The 12,303-nt window shown below is 48.9% G+C and overlaps 1 protein-coding gene across 2 annotated transcripts in view; it reads left to right on the top strand.

The window, feature by feature from the left end:
• Positions 1–10,760, top strand: part of MTOR (mechanistic target of rapamycin kinase) — a 134,569-nt gene extending 123,809 nt beyond the window's left edge. The window contains exons 51-58 of one of the 2 annotated variants that reach the window (XM_045475601.1): positions 914–986; positions 1,753–1,827; positions 2,208–2,343; positions 3,741–3,806; positions 6,074–6,154; positions 6,433–6,513; positions 8,768–8,873; positions 9,815–10,760. In XM_045475601.1, coding sequence (XP_045331557.1) covers positions 914–986; positions 1,753–1,827; positions 2,208–2,343; positions 3,741–3,806; positions 6,074–6,154; positions 6,433–6,513; positions 8,768–8,873; positions 9,815–9,830 — 634 coding nt within the window. In that variant the 3' untranslated portion in view covers positions 9,831–10,760. Of the gene's footprint in view, positions 1–913; positions 987–1,752; positions 1,828–2,207; positions 2,344–3,740; positions 3,807–4,117; positions 4,738–6,073; positions 6,155–6,432; positions 6,514–8,767; positions 8,874–9,814 lie in introns of those variants that run through there. The other variant, XM_045475603.1, reaches the window with a different exon arrangement.
• The last annotated feature ends 1,543 nt before the right edge of the window (positions 10,761–12,303 follow it).

Genomic DNA, 12,303 nt, shown 5'->3' with positions numbered 1-12,303 from the left:
CTAGGGTACTGCTTTCTCCATAGGTTGGTTTGATATATTTAAAGCCACGTACAAGGGCACCTGGCTGGCTCAGTCAGTAGGGTGCGTGACTCTTGATCTCAGGGTTGCAAATTCAAGCCCCACAGTGGGTGCAGACCTTACTTAAAAGACAAAGAACAATCTTGATTGGTTGTATTGATTCAGTAAACGTTTATCGGTCACCTCTGTGCTGAGATAAATAATTCTATTTCTGTAAATGAAACCAACCAAAGTAGATCCTCCTGGTAGTTCTACATAAGAAATTGTATCCAAATATACTGACTGAAAAAGAAGTTAAGGAATATTCAGAAACTGACTCACCAGAAGTCTTTGAAAAACTAGTTCTCTGGTATCTACGCTCTCTTGGGCTCATGTCTTGTGCAATTATTTGAGAGTAAAATAATTTTTTCCCACAAAAATAATAAATTCTTGTTTTTGAAAAGAACCAGGAGAATTCAGAGGTGAGACCCTGTGATAGATGCTGAGGGGTATTGATAGAGCCTTGTCACTCTGAGATGCCAGCACCACCAGGAATGATTTATCTTGTGACCAAAGACCTTGGGAAAGCAACTTGGGATTCACATAGATAAGCCTTCGTTTCAGACCTGGAGCAGGGATCAACAAACTTTCCCTGTAAAGGGCCAGATTAGAAATAATTTAGTCTTTGCTGGCCATATGATGTCTCACAGCTACTCATGTCTGCTATTGTAGCACAAAAGCAGCCTGAGACAAAACGTGACCAGTCAGCACGGCTGTGTCCAGTAGAACTTTGTTTACAGAAGCAGGCGGGGGCTGGCTTTGGCCTGTGGACGGGGCCTGGAATATCACATCCTTGTTGATTTATTCATCAGTGCTGCCCTAGTGACCTCTCCCCGGTCTCTCTCCTGTTTCCCAGACACCCATCCAACTTAATGCTGGACCGGCTGAGCGGGAAGATCCTGCACATTGACTTTGGGGACTGCTTTGAGGTGACCATGCGTTCTCAAACACCACATAAAGCTTTCCTTTCCAGATGACCACTTTCCACCCTCTGACCATTCCAGCAAATTTAAGCCCAAAATGCTTATCCTGACTCCTGCCTCTCCTACCAAAGCAACAGAAAGTCAATCTAAGAAACAAAATCAGTGCTCATTGATACTTGCTGTAATTGGTCTCTGACTTCTCTGGAGGCAAGCAAGGCTGTTCACACACCCTCTCAAGTGGAGGAGTCCTCCTTCCCGACACAGCCTGCCGGTCAAAGGCCTGGCATGATGCACGCTTGTCCTTTTTCTTTTTTCCCCTCTATCCCTTTGTCTGTCTGTCTGTCTCTCTCTCTCTCTCTCTCTCTCTCTCTGGTTGTCTTTTAAATCCCTGTGACAAGTCCCCTCGCTAAACTCAAGCTACTTCATCTCTGCGCCCTAATTCAAATCAGTACAAAGAAAAGCCGTCTGCCTTCGCCTGGCTTCTTCTAAAGAAAACAATTTAGGGGCGCCTGGGTGGCGCAGTCGGTTAAGCGTCCGGCTTCAGCCAGGTCACGATCTCGCGGTCCGTGAGTTCGAGCCCCGCGTCGGGCTCTGGGCTGATGGCTCAGAGGCTGGAGCCTGTTTCCGATTCTGTGTCTCCCTCTCTCTCTGCCCCTCCCCCGTTCATGCTCTGTCTCTCTCTGTCCCAAAAATGAATAAACGTTGAAAAAAAAAAAAAAAAAAAGAAAACAATTTAACCATCAGACTTGGTTTTTCTCTCTTTTCCCCACAGGTTGCTATGACCAGGGAGAAATTCCCAGAGAAGATTCCATTTAGACTAACCAGAATGCTGACCAATGCTATGGAGGTGAGTGGGCATTGGGAATGAGCTACTTTGGAATGGGGGCTGGTATAGTCAGGACCCGCTCTGAAGACAGACTTGCTTGTTAGATCTCATCAGTTCCCTGAAGTACCTGGGTGGCTTCTGTGGTGGTTTCCTGGTATTTTCCATTGTGTTAGAAACGATCCATCTTTGAGATGCTTCACGTCAGACCTTGTGTCCTACGAACCACAGGCCTGACCCCACCCCTTGCTCCGAACACCTTCCCATCCTGCTACATCATTAATGGCCTGTGTCTGCTTCCTAAGTGTGGGGAGCAGACCCTCTTGACTTGCTTCTGCTTGTGGGGCCTTCAGGGGTGGGGCTGGTACCAGCAACTTCTGTGGCGAATGGCTCTGGTCCTGCAGGTTACTGGTCTGGATGGCAACTATAGAATCACGTGCCACACAGTGATGGAAGTGCTTCGGGAACACAAGGATAGTGTCATGGCCGTGCTGGAAGCCTTTGTCTATGACCCCTTGCTGAACTGGAGGCTGATGGACAGTGAGTATGAGCAAATGTCTGGGAGCTAGAACCCGCACCCTCCAGAAAGGGAACATCTGATGTGTTCCATTTCACTGATCTTTCCCCTGCCAGCCTGGAGCCTGAGGCGTATTACTGGGCTATCGCATTGTATTTTTTTTTTTAATGTTTATTTATTTTTGAGACAGAGAGAGAGACAGAGCATGAATGGGAGAGGGTCAGAGAGAGGGAGACAGAATCTGAAGCAGGCTCCAGGCTCTGAGCTGTCAGCACAGAGCCCGATGTGGGGCTCGAGCTCACCGACTGTGAGATCATGACCTGAGCCGAAGTCGGACGCTCAACCAACTGAGCCACCCAGGCGCCCCTATTGCATTGTATTTTTACAGAGCTGTTCTGGTGGCTGGAAATGAATTTCAAGGGTTTTGTTTGTTTGTTTTTTTAAGTAGAACAGAAAACACCAATCATCAATTTAAAAATTAAGGGGCGCCTGGGTGGCGCATTTTGTTAAGCGTCCGACTTGATTTCAGCTCAGGTCATACTCTCGTGATTCTTGAGATCGAGCCCCGAGTCAGGCTCTGTGTTCTCAGTGCGGAGCCTGCTTGGGATTCTCACTCTCCTTCTCTGCTCCCCATCCCCTCCCCGCCACCCCCCGCCACCCCGCTTGCTTGCTCTCTCTCTCTCTCTCTCTCTCAAAAATAAATAAACTTAAAAAACAAAATCCATTTAGGGATGCCTGGGTGGCTTAGTCAATTAAGCATCCGACTTCGGCTCAGGTCATGATCTTGCAGTTGACGAGTTCGAGCCCCACATCGGGCTGTGTGCTGACAGCTCAGAGCCTGGAGCCCGCTTCAGATTCTAGGTCTCCCTCTCTCTCTGCCCCTCCCCCTGCTCACACTGTCTCTCTCTCTCTCTCAAAAATAAACATTAAAAAATATATAAAAATAAGACATCCATTATGAATGAATGAATAAATAAATAAATTCAGGATAAATTAAGTACCCCAGTGATTTCTGTTTGTTTGCATTTCATATAGAGTAGCAAGCGGGCATCTTGACAGGAGACACAGGCAGTTGTGACCTAGGACAGCAACCTCTCCGTCTGTCCCTTGCTCCTCCTCCTTAGAAGGGGGTGACTAACACAGGTGTCTCTACCACTGCCAACAAACCCTGTTTTCACCCTCTGTTATCTGGTCCCCAGCATCTACATTCAGCTCCGTGACACAGAGCGTCCCACAGGACTGGACACCCATGCTCACATTCACCTGCCGACCTCTGAGGGATCCATCCTGAGTTCTCCCCGAAGCTCTAGCTTTTCGAAAAATTGTATTTTTATGGTTGTAAGAAAACATCGTCTCAACCAAATTTCTTTCAAGTGACAGTTGGAAGCACTTTTTATCCTCTCTTTATTTCTTTCCCCAGCAAATACCAAAGGCAACAAGCGGTCCCGAACAAGGACAGATTCCTACTCTGCTGGCCAGTCAGTAGGTGGGTGCATCCCATGGGAGATTGCAGATTCTGTCCCTTTTGTGCAGAGTTTGTCTCAAACAGGGTGAGCTTTGTTCTTGCCATTAGGAGGCATGATGGAAAGCGGTAATGGATGCTGAATATGAAGGAAGGAAGCATGTGTTTCCAGAGGCTCTTACCAGTGATACGGTCATGCAGAAGTTGTGTTACTGCTAAAATATCATCTAATGGGCATTTATGTAACTTCAGAAAGTTAGTCTAGAAATATTTACTGAGCACACATTTTTTTTTATTTAATGCCTCTCAGGATGGGGTGGGTACCTGAGGCTCAGAAATTTTGATCAAACTTTCCAGTCTTAATCTATCTGTAAACACAATTGAAAGTATGTCTGAATATTAGCCAGTATATGCCCTTGAATGCTGTCTGGATTGGGATAATTATTAGCTGTGTCCACGGGCCTAGAGAATTGTCAGTAGCTTAGAAATAGCAGCGGACGCGTATTCACACTGTCGTCTGAGGAAAACCACAGAAAGTGTACTCACGGGAAGTGTATTCGTACTGCTGGCTGAGGACCCAGGAAGCTACTGGAAGTGTACTCACGCTGCTGTCTGAGGGGCGGGGAAGCCACAGGAAACACTGCTGTCAAGAGTGGGTCCACAGAACAGGGTCCCTGGAAGATAATGCCCTTCAAGAGCCAGAACAGGGTTTGTGTGAACCTCTCAAAAGTCTTAAGAGTAAAGTGGTTTAACTTTGTTTCACCTTCCCCGTCCCTCCTCCCCAGTTTCCCCCATAACATCTAACAACATCCTACATAGTTCGCACCTTGGAAATACTGTTGGGGTGTAAAAAAAGGTAAATATTCTCTACAAACACCTGCATACAGGTGCATACAAACACCTATGGAACATTTGCAACTTGTTACTTAGCTAAGCCAAATAATGTTTAAGGGTGCAAAAAGAATGTGACATACAGAGATTACCTTAGAGAAGCATAGAATCACATCACAGAATCAATCAACATGTATAGTCCACGAACTGGTCAGACAACCGTCATCCTCCCCCCCCCCCCCCCGCCCCCCAGTGTGGTCCCGCAGCTCACAGTTTGCAGTTTGGTTCAGAGGAGAGGCTGTGGGGCTGAGAGCAAGGACCTACCACTCTGAACTGCAGTTGAGAAGGGAGGTCTCGGGTCAGTGCGATTTAGGCTGGCCATTTCAGACGAGTGGGAGGGAAGAGGGTGTTCTGGGCAGGACATTGAGGTCCTGGGCTATGGTGCAGTCTGTGAACCGGTGCGGACTCTACCGTGGACACTGCGACAGGATTTGTGAATGATGCCGGGATTACCTGCGGTGTCTGGGATACTTTGTGCGGGTGACTAGTCTTGTCCAAAGTATGTGAGACTTTTGTGCTCAGGGTCCACCTCGTTCGTACATTATCGCGTGACTCCTCTGTGCTGCCTACGGGGAATTAGGACAGCTGGTTCCGGTGGCACCAGAGAGTGGTGGACCTGGCTGGTGTCATGGGGCTTAAAAGTGAAGTTTCATAGAAGTATTACGACTAGGGGCGCCTGGGTGGCGCAGTCGGTTAAGCGTCCGACTTCAGCCGGGTCACGTTCTCGCGGTCCGTGAGTTCGAGCCCCGCGTCGGGCTCTGGGCTGATGGCTCAGAGCCTGGAGCCTGTTTCCGAGTCTGTGTCTCCCTCTCTCTCTGCCCCTCCCCCGTTCATGCTCTGTCTCTCTCTGTCCCAGAAATAAATAAACGTTGAAAAAAAAAAAAAATAGAAGTATTACGACTACTCGCTTCATTTTGAAGGCGTGTGGTGTGCAAGGGCAATGTGCAAATAACCTCATACTCCTGCTTCCAGACTCTTTTCTCCTGAAGGCCACAATTGGTGGAGAGTGACCCTAAAGCCTGAGGACTTTTTCTGCCCAGAAATGGCATATAGATTCCTCCAAAGAATAACACTCGGGTCATGAGCGTGACCCAGGGAAGGCTCGTGTTTTTTATATCATCCGATTTTGTCGAGCCAAACAAGTCTTTATCAACAGGGCTTTCATTCCCGCTCCTGTTCTCTACGTCAGAACATTTTATAAAGGCCGTTTGCTTGAAAATTCGTGTTTGGAGACATAAGGTCTTTCAAATCCATAGTGACCCTTCTTCCTCTCCTTTCCCCTCAGAGGTAGCAGGGCGAGCTTGAAAGGGGAGGTGGTGTGTGGAGAAGTAGAGCTAACACTTGAAACAGTGGTTTCTTGGTGGGGGAATGTTCTGCCAGTCGATTCTTTTTCCTCCTAGAAATTTTGGACGGTGTGGAGCTTGGGGAACCCGCGCATAAGAAAACAGGGACCACGGTGCCAGAGTCCATTCATTCCTTCAGTAAGTGCAACGTCCGAGGAACTGCACCGAGGACCGGCTCATGAAGAGCACAGCGGCTGTGTTGTGCCATGAGAGGGGCCGACAGGGCGAGGCAACAAAACTGCCTTTGAGCAGACAGCGCTCTGTGAATTCCTCTTTATATTCCGAGCACAAAGATAGACACAGAGGGAGAATTACCCAACACTTACAAAAGTGAATATTTGAGAAAAACAGGGGCGTCTGTTGAGACTGTTGAGATGATCCAATCCTACTGTTATTTCTACTTTTGTCTATTCCAGTTGGAGACGGTTTGGTGAAACCAGAGGCCCTAAATAAGAAAGCTATTCAGATTATCAACCGGGTTCGAGACAAGCTCACTGGTGAGTGTGTGCGTGCGTTCGCTTAAAAGGAACATAGAATCTTGAGAGATTTCTCTGTCCTCGAGTGGGTGGTCAGCCTCTTCCCGGTGGTGTTGGCGCCTAAACTTGGACTCTGCAGCTCACTGGAGGGTCTCCGAGGCTGTATCTGTTAAGGACCCTCTCTGATTCTCTAAAGACCAGTAAACCCACTGTAAGCAGACGGAGGTGGGTACAGTCCTTTTGGATCCAAAGTCCGCCAAATTCAGGAAAAAATTTTTTTTCTCATCCTGGCTTGATACTGGAGCAAATCTGACCACTCTGATTCACTGCCTTCCTGCACTTTGATGGCTGTTAACGGAGTGGAGAGCGTGGAGGGAGAGAAATGCATACTTTTGAAAACGAGACGTGTCATACAGACCAGGGGGTATGATGGGGTGTGGGGGGGGCAGTGGTCACGGGGGACCGAAGACCCCAGCTCTGCCGCATCCCGTGTGACTCCTGGGCCTCCCTGTCTGCTCATCTGGAAGATGACGACAGCGCCTCTCTCAGAAGGCGGCGGGGCTCAAGTGAGACATGGGATGCCAAGCCTTAGCATGAGGGCTGGCACAGAAGTGTTGTGGTCAAGTTGTATTTATTTATTGAGCGCCTACAAGCGCTAGATGCTGAAGAAACTGTGCTGGTAAAAGCAGCTGGATTCCTGCCCTCGTGGGGTCAACGTCTAAAGGAGACACTGTGTCAGGTGCAAGAAAGGGCTTGGGCTGTGATGCCGGTAACGGGGAAATCTAAGTGCTGGTGTTCAGGAAAGCTTCCCTACGCAAACAGCCCTTGAGCTAACACCCGAAAAAGGACGTAATTAGAGGCAGATTGTTCTAGGTAAGGCGAATGGCACATGCAAGGGCCCCGTGGTGGGAAGGAAGCTGGCAAGAAAAATGGTCTGAAAGCCGACAAGTGTGACTGCCGCAGAGAGCGACACGGGAGGAGCACAGCGCAAAATGTTTCGCTCTGAGGGGGCTGGGGCGGGGTCACGCGGGGCCTTGCGTTTTCGTTCTCCATTCTCAGGGCAGTGGGAAGGCCCTGAGGTCTTGAAGTGGGGTGGAGAGGCGGGAATGGCCCGCTGGGTTTACCCTGAGGAATCCTGCCTGTCCTGCCATGTGGAGGCTGCATGGAGGAAGGAAGCAGGTGCCGAAGTGGCAGCTGGACAGTTGACTAGACTGAGGTGGCCTCCAGAACTTCAGGAGGCAAAATCCAAGGGACTGATGATGATGGGGCGTGAGGATGGGAGGCACCCAGGAAGCCCCGAGTCACTGGCAGCCTTCTGAGAGTGCGACAAGGCTGGCAGCCAGACCAAAGGGGTTGAAGAGGATGTGAACTTGGGGAGAGAAGCCAGACAGGGGAGACAAGTGTCAAAAGTGTGAGAAGCTGGCTGTGCAGGGACCGGAGAGTCCCTGGCTGCAGAGGGAGTAGTTGGGGGGGAGCCCTTTGTCCTTTAATGCGCAAGAGGACCTAGTTTACAAAATTTAAAGACAGGGAAGGAGGGCAAGTGACCGTGCGAAGCCCCCCTAGGCAGCGGGAGGCCTTGGGATCCGAGTGCAGAGGAACTTCGCCTTCAGCGGGAGGAGAGGTGCCTCCAGACGGTGGCAGCAATGAGGAGAGAGCTCGTGTCCAGCAAATCCAGCGCCTCGAGCGCTGCCTGACACATCAGGGGTCCGAAACTATGAGCTCAGTGAATGAGTTAACTTGTAAAGGAGGAGCCGAGGGCACGTGCTGGCGGTGAGAAGCCAGCGGTGAAAAGCCAGCTCGACCATCTTGAGCCCTCGGTGAGGTGGACAGGCACGTTCACCAGAGGCTTCATCGGCCGGCCACAAGTGCCTGTTCTGGTTTATGACGGAGGCAAGCCGGCCTGTGGGAGCAAAGGCTCAACAACGGAGGTTATAGGATTGAAAGGGGGGAAGGGTTTCCCGTCCACTTGCCTGAAGATGGCAAGAGATAAAGGAATCTCCGCAGACCCATCAGCCAGACCTGCATCACCCCTGGGCTCAGCCAACCGCAGACCTTTACCCTTAACCCTCTTCACATCCAGTCTCTGTCTGGAGGAGGAGACTGGTGTGTATTCATGTCTCACGGAGGTGAATTTAAAATCCAGCCACCGCGTAGCCTTCATACTCACAGGCAAGGAAAACCTGATACGGGCTGCACAGACAGGTCAGCCGACCCCGGGGCGAGGACGGAGCTGAAAACCAGTGCACAAGAGCTGTTTTTGTTTCTCTTGTCCTAGGTCGGGACTTTTCTCATGACGAAACCCTAGATGTCCCCACTCAAGTTGAGCTGCTGATCAAGCAAGCAACATCCCATGAAAACCTATGCCAGTGCTACATCGGCTGGTGAGTGGGCGTGCCGGAGCGCCTGTGCTAAAACCAACCAGTGGGGCCCCGTCCTGTGCCCCAGTCCCAGAGCTGCAGAAAGCCTGGGGTGGGGGGGTTATCCATAAAGGGTAACCGTAGTGTCAGATCTCTTTATTTTTTTTTTTTTTAATTTTTTTTTTTCAACGTTTATTTATTTTGGGGACAGAGAGAGACAGAGCATGAACGGGGGAGGGGCAGCGAGAGAGGGAGACACAGAATCGGAAACAGGCTCCAGGCTCTGAGCCATCAGCCCAGAGCCTGACGCGGGGCTCGAACTCACGGACCGCGAGATCGTGACCTGGCTGAAGTCGGACGCTTAACCGACTGCGCCACCCAGGCGCCCCATGTCAGATCTCTTTAAAAGTTGGTATTCACCGTGTGGGCTCACAGTTCTAGAAAGGGAGCCACTTGAGAAACACGGGTGCCTACTTGGAAGGCAAACACCAAAATAAAATTACATTAAAAAGTAGTTTAGAAAAGTAGGTGAGTCCCCCTTTCCTTAGGGGTGAGGAGAGAGGTTCTTTTTGGATTTTTTGCTGTCAATTCAAAGATGGAGGGAAGGGCCACAGAAAAAGAAGCCAGAGCAGTGACAGAGCAGGAGACGCAAAGACTAATTAATGCTCTGGGACTGTAACCTCAAGGACCACGCTGGGGTCTGCTTTGGTGAATTGCCGGAGGCACGTTTGAAGATAGAAACTTGAGAGGGAGGGGGGGGATGGCGAAGTGTCCTTCTGGGACTGCAGCAGGCATCAGCCCTTGACTGGAAATGATGAGTGTGTCTGACACAATTAGTTGTGGGAGATCTCAAGGAATGTCCCCAGGGGTTGTCAGACCTTGGTCTCTCCACTTTCAGTGTATCTGTGTAAAGCCCTGAAAAAGCCCAAATTATTAAAATATTCCTTTTCTCTCTGTCTTCTTAGGTGTCCTTTTTGGTAACCCGAGGCCCAGAAGGGCCCACAGCGTTTCTCTTGAGGCTTTTGTACTTTGGATATGCTTCCACCAAACCACAACCATGGCCAGGAAGTTTGACTTTGTTAAATATCTTGAAATGTAAATGAAAAGAACTACTGTATATTAAACGTTGGTTTGAACCAACTTTCTAGCTGCTGTTGAAGAATATATTGTCAGAAACACAAGGCTTGATTTGGTTCCCAGGACAGTAAACACAGAAATACTACATAAATCAAGCCATTGATTTGGGGGAACAGAAGATCCATAACTTAGAAATACGGGTTTTGACTTAACTCACAAGAGAACTCATCATAAGCATTGCTGATGGAAGAATGGCCTCCTTGTCCTTCCCGATAAGGACACGGCAAACTCTGCACAGTCAGGAAGCCTCAGGCCATCGAGGACACGTGTTAGAAACCGGGAGGAGCTGACTTGGTCACTTCCACCCATCCCGTTACCTCACTGGTCCGCGGACGGCAACAACATTTGTAAGATGGGCCAAAATGGGTGGCAAGCGCCTGTCTTCTGCCTCACTCGTGATGCCGCGACTTAACTCACTTCAATCCAAGGCCCCAGTGCTAGGAGGGGAGTTTCTTGCAGTCGCTGGGTGGCCTTAGCTGAGCAAATGCACAGAGATCGTGGTGCGGTAGGGTGGCCCACAGTGGCCTTCCCCAGCATGGTTTTGGGATGTTGTCAGTGAAGTCCGAACGCTCTGTGTTTAGAGCAAGGGCTTGGAAATAGAAATGCGTCGTGGAGGTGCTCAACACAGAGAGGGAAGGTCTGGTACCCGCTGGGAATTCTGAGCAAAGGAAATATTAAAGTAAATGCACAAAGTATCAAGTGTAGCCATTCTAGACACCATGTTGTATCTGAATAATTTTTGTGCCAATAAACAACATCAGAATTTTAAAAACATGTAGGAGTGTCTTTTCATAATTACAAGTTCATAAAGGAAGCGGGTATTCCTCCAATAGCATTATGCACGTGGCACTAAGGGCTATGCAGGATGTGGGATCTTCGTGACATGGTCCCCTTCCTTGGGATGTTCACGGGCCAGACAAGGCGGGGTCAGCATCGTGTAGGAGTGGACAGGTAACTCCTGCCAAGCTAAGTGGGGAGAAGAATCACATCCAGGGTGTGAGCCTCTGCTGGGGGCACTAATTCCACCGGGTGAGCCAGGAAAGCCTCATGGAGAGGGGACATCTGCCATGGGTTTTGAAGGATAAGTGGGAGCTTATCAGATGAAGCAAGTGAAGACATTCTGCGGAAAAGCGGTCTGAAAGTACAGTATCATGCAGGAATGGCAAGTGTGAACTTGAACTGTATTGAATTGCAAGTCTTAGACCATTTTTGATATGTAAAACGGCAGTTTCACACAGTCGGACCTCACAGTTCAGCACATCTGGCTGAGTGGTCACTGGAGAACAAAAGGAATAATAGCAACTAAAAGGAGGCTAAAAAGTAAGAGTGTGGGGCAGACCGTGGCCTGCCTCACAGTTCAACAGCAAGGAGTTTGAACCTGACACTGGGAACAACAGGTAACCATGGGAAGTTCTAAAACAGAAGTAGAATCTGAGTAGTGTTTAAAACAGATCAGGGCGCATGGCTGGCTAAGTCGGTAGAGCATCCGCCTCTTGATCTCAGGGTCATGAGCTCCAGCCCCACACTGGGCGTGAAGCCTACTTAAAAAATAAAAAATAAAACATAACCAGTGTCAAACGGGTAAAGAGAAAACTAGAAGCCACGCGACCTATTAAAGAGGCGTACAATAATGGGAAGGAGAGAACTCTACACGGAGCTGCCAAGTACTATATAGAGAGTCCTCTAGAGAGAGCATGCCTAAGGAGTTCTGAAGAACAGCATTTTCAGTTCAAGTAAATTTCCTATTTCTAAATTCCCATGGGCCGCAGCTACCCAGTTTGAAATACTGAGTCATAAACGCTATTCAGAGAACTTGTATTAGGGAAAGCATGAGAATTGCAAGGCCAGGAGCCATTTCTTATAAGACTTTGTATCCCCCAAACCTGCCAGAGACCTGGACCACAGTGGTGCTCCGTACACGTGTTGGAGGACTCCTGTATTTAAAGCAAAGATGAGTTTAAATATTGATACTATTTTAACCCCCCCCCCCCCAGTTAGAAAGTCTCATACCTGTCTTAGATTTTTCCATAGTCACTCTACACCACGCATCAACTATTCTGCTCCAGAAAATACGGGCACCATAACTTTCTTGGTTCTACGTGAAATCACTATCAGGGACTACAGTGACATTACCATTTCTATGAAAGATAAAGGGTATGGGAATGAATGGACTCGGGAAAATGGTGGCCAACAATGGAAAAGACATACTCTTTGGACATGAGTCACCGGGTTTAAGATCTTTAGTGAATCTAACAGGTTTCAGGTTGTATCTAAACAAAAACTTCCAACTCTATTGAGATGAATGACCCAAGGAAGG

This window comes from Leopardus geoffroyi, chromosome C1 (assembly GCF_018350155.1).
Source record: "Leopardus geoffroyi isolate Oge1 chromosome C1, O.geoffroyi_Oge1_pat1.0, whole genome shotgun sequence".
Taxonomy (NCBI): domain Eukaryota; kingdom Metazoa; phylum Chordata; class Mammalia; order Carnivora; family Felidae; genus Leopardus; species Leopardus geoffroyi.
This window is presented reverse-complemented; position numbering and strand designations above follow the sequence as displayed.